General features: G+C 45.8%; 1 protein-coding gene across 2 annotated transcripts; it reads left to right on the top strand.

The window, feature by feature from the left end:
- The first annotated feature begins 1,182 nt into the window (after positions 1–1,182).
- LOC135972218 (olfactory receptor 52P1-like) lies at positions 1,183–9,128 on the top strand. Of its 2 annotated transcripts, none has more exons than XM_065549357.1 (3): positions 1,183–1,307; positions 4,543–4,622; positions 7,291–9,128. In XM_065549357.1, exons 2-3 carry the CDS (start codon positions 4,544–4,546, stop codon positions 8,271–8,273), a joined length of 1,062 nt encoding a protein of 353 aa, XP_065405429.1. In that variant the 5' UTR covers positions 1,183–1,307; position 4,543; the 3' UTR covers positions 8,274–9,128. The 2 variants fall into 2 exon arrangements, with proteins under 2 accessions (XP_065405429.1, XP_065405430.1); XM_065549358.1 differs by lacking the exon at positions 1,183–1,307 and adding an exon at positions 2,113–2,341.
- The last annotated feature ends 343 nt before the right edge of the window (positions 9,129–9,471 follow it).

The following is a 9,471-nucleotide window of genomic DNA, read 5'->3' as shown; positions in this document are numbered from 1 at the left end:
AGAGGGTGAAGGGAAAGACCACTAATGCCCGATGTCTGCTGTTTGTACTTGGGTGGCTTTGATAAGCCCTCAGGTAGCTCAATTTGGGTGTGTGGCGCCATCTGCTGTTGTTTTGGGTGATAACAGGGCCTGGAGGGGCTGAATCACCAGCGAAGTGGTGTGAACTAGGGCCAGCCTTGCTGGGTAATTAGAGGGATGCAGTGATTCCCACGGCTCCCAGACTGCACCCCGGGGGTGACAACCCATCAAACTCATACTGTCTGGAGCCCAGATTAGGCCCCCAGGCACCTGTTACACAAGCATGGGGGAGGGACTTTAGACCAAACAAAAGATCCAGATATAGCAGTTTTTTGATTCCTTTACCACTATGTTCTCGACCCAGCAGGGCACATCTACTGAAAATACTACCACACTCAAATGGCCCCAGGGCAAAACATCAGGCAAACTCCGTGGCTGTTTCTCCCATAAAATGTGGGATACCTTATAAGATGAACTCCAGATGAACTTGGCCCTGGGAGTGGGGAATCATAGAGTGAGCGGAGAAAAGCCATGATACCATTTCTGATGCAAGATAGAAAAAAACATTTTTGCCTCGATTTTGGAAAGATGAACACAGTATTGAAATGTGATGCTTATTGATGCAGAGAGCAGATGAGCTGTTAGAACAGTACAGAGCGGATAGATATATATCCTCTTTAGACCTCACAAAGGGATACTGGGAAACACCTTGGATGTCAGAATCCTGAGAGACGAAAGCCTTTTCCATGCCCTTCGGCTTGCATCAATTCAAGATCCTCTCATTTGGCCTCTAGAGGGTGGCAATGAATTTCAGAGGCTAATGGACTGGATATTAGAACTGCCTGGGTGATATACAGTGGTACGCTGCTATGATCAATTGAAAACAGACTTTGGTCCAATCTCTTGTGGCAGCATTCCCACACATAGTGCAAATGGTAGTACATTAAGGAGCCATCATAATTGCTAGGCTGAAATGTCTGCAAGACTCTGTTTGCCCTGACCATGTGAGCCCCTGTTATCAGCAAATTATTTCTTCACTGCCAGGGGAAGCTGTCAGGCTGAAGTTCTCCAAGGTCTATTTTTTTACCCTTCCCACTGCTCATGGGGCAGAGGGAATTGTTTGGGAGTCCTGGCCAATCTGAGCATCTGCAGGGACTGTACAGGGAAATGATAAAGGTCGCTGTGCAGCACGCTGAGTGTCAGACATGTGACTTTCATACACTGATTCTCAGGGCTCTGCCTTCCTGTCGCTGTACGTTTATTTCCTCTCTCTGCTGAGCAGGATTTTGGTGAGTTGCCTCTTTCTGCATTCAAGTTTGTGGTAAAGGCTCAGGAAGGGTTCAAGGATTCAAGTCAAGAACCATCTGGGCAGGAATTCACCAGGACAGTGACTTGAACTGTTTAGTATTATGAGAAACCCCAAGGTATTTACCTGGTAAAATTGGAACTACAAATGTATTGGAAATAGTTTAGACAAATATTTGTTTTTAAGATCAGTTTCTTGTCTCTTATTGTGTCCTTCTAGCTGTTTTAGTCGTTTTCTTTCTTGGAAAAAGCAACAGAGAGTCCTGTGGCATCTTTAAGACTAACAGATGTATTGGAGCATAAGCATAAGCTTTCGTGGGTGAATGGCCATTTCGTCGGATGCTGTAGTTTTTTTCTGATTCGCTCAGGTTTTCCAATTCAGCAACTTTACTGCCCTTTTAGGAAGTTCAGCCAAAGCCTTTGCAGTGGGTATCTGTGTTACCAGAGGGTTCACCACAAGAATGGGTCACACACTGGCCAGATTCTGCTCTCACATTCTGCCTTCAGTGGGTCAGTCCAAATTGACACTGGCCTCCCTTAAAGCAAAATCAGGACCCACGTGTTTTGGAATCCACATCTCAGAATGGCACATAAACTGGGGAAGGAGGATGTGTGGCCTTCAGACACTTTCAGCGCCCTAACAGAATAGCACTCTCTGTAGCAGGACCAGTGTCTGTAATTTCCGCAGCTCAGAGCCAAAAGATAAACAGGTTAAAGGGTGAAATTTTGGCCCATTGAGATGACTCTAAATTCACATGTAGGGACTTAAACAAATGGTCTGATTTACAGCAACCAGGATCCTCCAGTGACTTCAACTGGAGGCGTCCTGTGGCCTCTAAGGACGGGTGAGCTCATTTGGACCAAAGAAGAACTGACAGGAGAGTTGCTCAAATCCCAAACCCACAGGCTTAGAGGTTCAGAACAATTAGAAGAACAATTCTTTCGGGGCGGGGAGAGGGGTCTGCTCTTTCCGTACCCCTGCATCTCTGGTTCTGGAGAGAACGAGAAGAAGCAAAAGGTAGTAAAAAGAAAAGCATGTTTCTGGCTCAGAGGAAACCAGGCAGGGTTGGAAATCTCACCGGGGGAGATCCAGGTCAGTGTGTGCATATGGGGGGGATGGGGATGTGCAGTATCCAGATCACAGTGTCACTGTAGCAGATTGTCTCTGACACCACCCCACATCTGGACCATCCTTCCTTCTGTTAGAAACCCCACTAATGCCTCATAGTAACATCAGCAATTGCTAACGTGGAAAAGCAGCTTCAGGGAGGGGTGTCTGGGTTTCTAAAGGGCTGCAATACGTTAATGCTTTGTGTCATTTTGAAGAGGAGTTGCTCACACTGGCCCCTTTTAATCTTCCTGTCCTCTCTCCCTCCCACTATGTCCGTACCTCTCTCCTTCCCTGCACGGGCTGAGCTGCTGCTGGGGTTTCTTTTGCCCCCAGAAAGGCTGTTGCAGCCGATCTCCCCCTTTTCCCCGGTGCAGGCAGACACTGAGTTTAACCTAGGCAGAGGAGATATTTCTGTGAGTTCTCGCTGTGGGGTCTGACACCTGGTTTTGGTCTTGGGTGAGGGGTATCACTGTGTGACAGGGCAGAAAGTTGTGGGGGTGGGGGGCCTACATGGACAAGTGGCCAGCACTGGGGATTCTGGGGTATGGAGTCAGGGGTACATGGGCAGGCGGAGAGCACTGATGGTTATGGCGGCAAGGAGCAGAGTTTACATGGTCAGCCAGGCAGCACTGGTGTTTGTGGGGGCAGGGCAGGACATTTCTTTGTCTGGAGTCCGTTTTGGGGGTGGGTGTCAGAGTCTCTTTGTCTTGCCAAGCCACAGAACTGCAGCCTGGGTGTCAGAAAGTTTAGTCCGTTTTATCTCCAATGGTGGTTGTTGAATGTTAATTACGTAACTTCAATTCATGTTCCCTCCAGTGAAATGGTTGATATTTGCTCCTCAGTTGGCTCAATCTCCCATCATACTCTGACTCCCCTGTCTGTACTCTCCTTCCTCATCCCAGATTGTCCTAATTCCAAGAGCACGCTGGTCACCACTGTCTTCTCCATGCTCCCCAGTCATCCCTACCCCCCCAACCTCTGAGCCACCCCATACTCCCCACAATTCTTCCCCTGCAGGGGGTGAGGTGCCTCCAAATACACCCGGTCCCTTGACTGAGGGTTATCAGTGACTGTGTCTCACTGGTGAGAAATCTCACGAGTGGTAAATTCCAAGGTAGGCACCTGTGGAGCTTCTCTTGTTACACCCACACTCATTGCAGGGTGCTTCAAGAACTGCTACAGAGGAACAACTTGCCATTTAAGAAGTATGAACAATACATAATGAGAGTGGAACTATGGGAAATGTGAGGGCCTAGATAAATACAACTACCATGTGCAGGAACCCCCACATAGCTGACCGAAAGCATGCACCACTTGGACAGAGACGGTAAAGAAAGGAGGCTCTGGGACCATTTGCCAACCACCCCTCTTAGTCATTAATAGCAAGGGTTGTACATTTATTCCACAATGCAGAGATTTCATGGCTCAAGTCATTATTTTTGTCACCTAAAACATTCATCCATACAGTGCTTCATGGGATCCCTCAGGCTCATGAAATACACAACTAGTGTAACCCTTCCAAGGCGTCACAGTCTCATGAGAATTTCTCCGCATGTGGCTATATTTAACATGGTCACAAATAGAAAAAATACCTTCAGTAATTTCAGGCACTAACTTGCAGGCAAAATGCCATCAGCTGACCCATAGGTACATGTTTGTAGATTCCAAGGGGAGAAGGGACTATTGTGATCTTCTTGTCTGTATAACACAGGCCTGAGAATTTCCTCAAAATTATTCTTAGAGCAGGCCTTTTAGAGAAACATCCAAATTAGATTTAAACTTCCTCAGTGATGAAGAATCCTCTGAGACCCTTGGTAAATTGTTCCAGTGGTTAATTACTCTCACTGTTAATAAATGTGTGCCTTATTTCCAGTCAGAATTTCTTTAAGTTCAACTTTCAGCCACTGGATCGTGTTACACCTCTGTATGTTAGGCTGAAAAGTCTATTATTAAATATTTGTAGCCGTCCTGGTACTTGCAGACTGTTATCAAATCACCCCGAAACCATCTTTGTTGCACTAAATAGACTAAGATCTTTGAGTCTATCAGTATAAGGCAGATTTTCTAATCTTTTACTAATTCTTGTGATTCTTCTCTGAATCCTCTAGAATGTATCAACATCCATCATTAAAAGTGGACACCAGGACGGAGGGTTCCAGCAGCAGTCACTCCAGTGCCAAAGAGAGAGGTAAAATAAATTTGGTCCCTCACCTTGATATCCCCCCTGTTTACCATCCCAGGATCATATTGGCTGTTTTGGCCACAGGGTCACTCTGGGAGCTCATGTTTAGCTAATTATCCATTCTCACCCCAAAATCTTCTTCAGAATCGTTGTGTTGCCCAAGATAGTCCCCCATCGTGTTAGTGTCACCTACATTCTTTGTTCCTAGATTTATATATCGACATAGCTATATTAGAACATGTATTGTTTGCTTCTTACCATCCTCCAATTTTTTTTGTCATCATCAAATCTCATCAATATGCAGGCATGAGAAGGGTAAGCAGATGAAAGTCTCTGCTTACACTTCTCAGTTAACACCTGTAACTTATGTCTCAGGTGAAGCTGGGTGCCTGCAAGAAAGTGTCTCACCAAAAGACACAAGGAAAGTAACACGTGTGCAGACCTGTAGCCCTAAATACGCAGACCTTTGTGCCCTTCATGTCCATTCTGTTGAGCATGAGGTCATAGCCCAGCAGAATAATGTCTGTTTCCATGGTGGAAACTGGGCTCCTCTCCAACATAGAAATGGTCTTGTGAATCAGACCTATGGTCAGTCAAGTCCAGTTTCTTCTCTCCGACAGTGACAGCCCCAGATGCTGCAGAAGAAGGTGTAAAACACCCAGTAGTAGGTAGATGGGGTTGGATGACTTGACCATCAAGAGGCTGTGACCTAAATGCCTAACAACTAAAGATTGGCTTGTGCTCTGAAACACGTGTGTGTATAGGCTTTCCAAAATATTTGTTTAGGTCTAACTATTGTCACTGGAAAGTCTCACTATCCATGGAAATGTCCAAACTCTTCGTGATTCTTGCTTATCTGATGGCCTCATCTACCTCTTGTAGTAAGGAGTTCCTCAGACTGTTTAGGGATTGAGTGAAGAAAGCATCCTTTGATTTTGCCACATTTCACTTCTATTGAATGTCCACTTGATCTTGTTTTATCAGACAGGGAGAACACAGTCTCGATCAGATCTCTATGGGTCAGTATTTTATAGACTTTTCCCATGTCCCCTCTTATTCAGCTCCTTCGTAAGGCAACAATCTCAGTCTTTACAACCTCTCCCCATAGGACAGTTTCCCCTGGCCCTTGATCATTCTTGTTGCCCTTCCCTGAACCCACCTATTTCTGCAATATCCTGTGTGAGAAGGATGCACAGTACTATACGGTGAGATTTTGGCAAACCAATAAAGTGCCTGAAACCACTATGGCTTACTGCTAAAAGCAGCCTGGTCAGCAGTCTCAGCTTGACCAAGGCAGGAGGGGAGGAGGTTTTGGGTGCCACAGAAAGGGCAGCTTGACCCCCGTCCTTCCTGATAAGAATTGTGTTGAAGTTGCTGATACATGCAGTTTGGAAGAGCAGGATGTGCCCCAGGAATGTCTATTGGGGCCTCAAGGCTGCAAACTTTGGAAAAAGACACACCTCGTTAATCAATAATCAGAAGGAAGCTCTTGCTTGACCATGGAAACTGCTTACTTTACAAATTTTCTTTAAGGGACATGTCATTCTATTACTAATGCATAAATAAGGGGGAAATGTTTGTGGTAGTTGGATTTGTTTAGACTCTCCCTCTGGATACATCTTGTGGTCCACACCGGCAGATGGAAGATTTGGCCACCGGATAGGGTGACTAAGCAGCAAGTGTGAAAAATCAGGACAGGGGGTGGGGGGTAATAGAAGCCTCTATAAGAAAAAGCCCCCAAAATCGGGACCGTCCCTATAAAATTGGGACATCGAATCACCCTACCATCGGAAGCCTGCCACTGGGTCACTCGAGAGCCACACTCAACTTTGGTAATTATCAAGGGTTGGGGGTGTTTTGCTAACCTGTTGCGGACGTGTGTAAGTGCTTGAAACTAAGGGATCGGCAGGCAGCGATAGATCCAGCGGGGATCGATTGATCACATCTAGTCTAGGTGCAATCAATCAATTCCCGAGTGCTCTTCCATCAACTGCTGTACTCCAGCTTGGTGAGAGACGCAGGCAGAGTCAACGGGGGAGGCGGCAGCAGTTGACTCACCGTAGTGAAGACACCACTGTAAGTCGATCTAAGTATGTCTACTTCAGCTACGTTACTCAGGTAGCTGAAGTTGCATAACTTAGATCGATCCTCCCCGCTAGTGTAGACCAGGCCTAAGTCAAGTTTAACTTTAAGTGAAAGCACTCTTGTGTTGTCCTCTTTGTGCCAGCCATCTATCCGTCGGACGGCCGTGTGTCCCCTCATTTATTTCCTGACACCTCCTCGCACAGAGTAAAAGTTACCAAGAGCTTTGGGTTGAAAGAACCCCGGGTAACAGTAAGACACAGAGGAGTCCAGAGGAGGGTGAAACTTGACTGGCTGATCTCATGGCATTGTATTTTCTATATGGTTTCCCAATTCCACTCCTCCTGGATCCAACGCTTTGCTGAGTTTCTCTCCATGCTTGCCCTGAGAGCAGGGTTTCACAAGGCTTAGTTTGCTCCATCTGAGGACTTCTCTAGAATTAAGTATAACCAAAATAATCTTGTGCCATCTATAAATGTTGGCACCTCACTTCTCGCCACCCTTTCTTGACTGTTAATAACTATAAAATATTTACCCTAGTATTTCTTATAAAGTGTGTAACCCCTCTCCCTCTGCTTCTCTCTCTTCACAGGAAGTTTGAACATTTCTGAGCTTGATCGACACACTGAGAACTTCATGGCAGCTTTCAACCTCACCCCCCCTGACCCTTCAATATTCATCCTAATGGGCATCCCTGGGCTGGAAGCTGCCCATGTCTGGATTTCCATCCCTTTTGCAATGTTCTACATTATCGGCCTGTTGGAAAATTTAATGCTTCTGTTTGTTGTAAGCAAAGAGCAGACCCTGCACAAGCTGATGTACCTGCTGCTCTGCATGCTGGCGCTCACGGAGATCACCAGCTCTACTTCCGTTGTGCCAAAAGCACTGTGCATATTTTGGTTCAATTTGAAAACCATTACTGTGCGTGGCTGCCTCACCCAGTCGTTCTTCCTTCCCCTGTTTACTGTTATGCACTCTACTATCCTCATGACAATGGCCTTCGATTGCTACGTTGCCATATGTAACCCTCTGAGATATGCCACTATCCTCACCAAAGGACGAGTAGCTTTGCTAGGGCTTTTAGGTTTGATCAAATCTGTTCTCTTTGTTCTGCCTCTGCCCTTGCTCCTGACCAGGCTGCCATTCTGTGCAAACCGCATTATCCCCCACACACATTGCGAACCTATAGCTGTGGCAAAGATCTCATGTGGGGACATCACAGTGAACAGCATATATGGCTTGGTGATACTGTTTCTAGTCATCGGTTTAGACCTGACACTCATTGCCCTGTCTTATGGTCTGATCATCAAGGCCGTCCTCAGAATCTCCTCCAACAAAGCCCACCAGAAAGCCCTCAACACCTGCACAGCCCACATCTGTGTGATGCTGACATATTATACTCCCAGCCTCTTCTACCACCTAACACAACGTTTTGTTCAGGACATTCCTCTGCACGTCCACATCATCTTTGCTGACCTCTATCTCCTCATCCCCCCCATGCTCAACCCTATCATTTATGGGGTCAAAACCAAAGAGCTTCGTGAGAAATTGCGCAAATACACCTGCAGATGGTGATCGCCTGGGCCACTGATTTTAAACCATTGTGACAAGAGGGCAAACGCTATCGCCTCATTGATCAGGGGTGCACTGCCCCAGTTTGTCTGAGCTCAGCATTGTGGAAGTTCAGTCTGAGAAGTTCTTCACACCTAACGTCTTATCACGCTATCATCAAGTGCTGCTTTCTTTCCTTTGCTGAGTTCCCTCTATCTGACCATCACCTGACTTCTTTCATTGTCACCCATCGGCACCCAACCCCCACACACCCTGCCACTCGGCCTTTACATGGCTCTGACACTACCAGGTAGTTTTCCCTTAGTCCCTGTGTGAACAAGGTTCTTTATCAGTTTGATGAACAGAAGCTGCAATTTGAAGAGAAAAGTAAGAAACTAAAATGCTCAACTTCTTTATCAATTTTACAATTATCCGGTGAATGAAATGTACCTGATTTTCTTTACTTCTAATCCTTCAGGAAACCTGTAGGATAAACCAAATAAGGGTAACTGTAACAAACTAATTCAACACAAAATGTGGACATTGACAACCATCACTGAATGGAATTAGAAATAAATAATATAATTATGCTATTGTTGTTTTTTCATTACAAATGATTTGGGCTACTTTTGGGCTATTTTTAATGCTGCCTTTTGCCATTTTCGGTTTGAATCACCTGCCATCCATCAATCGGGATGCAAGCACCAGTACTGGGGTTTTGATTTTGACTTAATTGTTATCTCATAGATGTGTTGCTAATGTGAACAAAATTCTGCTTAGGCTTGCAGTCAAATCTGTAGTAGGTGTGTAACAAAAGCTTTCATTTGTTATTTTATGTATAGAGAAATGTGTTAATAAAAATAACTTTGTTTCAAGAAATAGATCGGGCTACTTTCAGGTGAGTTTTTAAGTGACTTTGATCTACTACTGCAGTGGAAATCTGGCAAAGTGGTTTCAAACTATGGCACAAGTAACTCTGCAGCCAAGCAAAATATACAGCTGGGGAGAGTAAGGTGAGGCAATGGAATGAGACCCCAGGACAGGGAGACATCGCCTGACAGGAGGGCCTTGAAGGATGGACATGGGGGGCGGGGACATGAACCCAAGTGAGGATGGATGCTGGGAAGAAGGGCTCTGCCACCTAATGTCTGTGGACTCTGATGCCTTTCTGTAGTGCTTAGGGGAGGGGGGTGCCAATTGCAGTATCTTGTGGATATCTTCA

The sequence above is a fragment of the Chrysemys picta genome, chromosome 1 (assembly GCF_011386835.1).
Source record: "Chrysemys picta bellii isolate R12L10 chromosome 1, ASM1138683v2, whole genome shotgun sequence".
NCBI classification, from domain to species: Eukaryota; Metazoa; Chordata; order Testudines; family Emydidae; genus Chrysemys; species Chrysemys picta.
The sequence above is the reverse complement of the archived record's forward strand: the minus strand, read 5'-3'. Positions and strand labels throughout refer to the sequence as shown.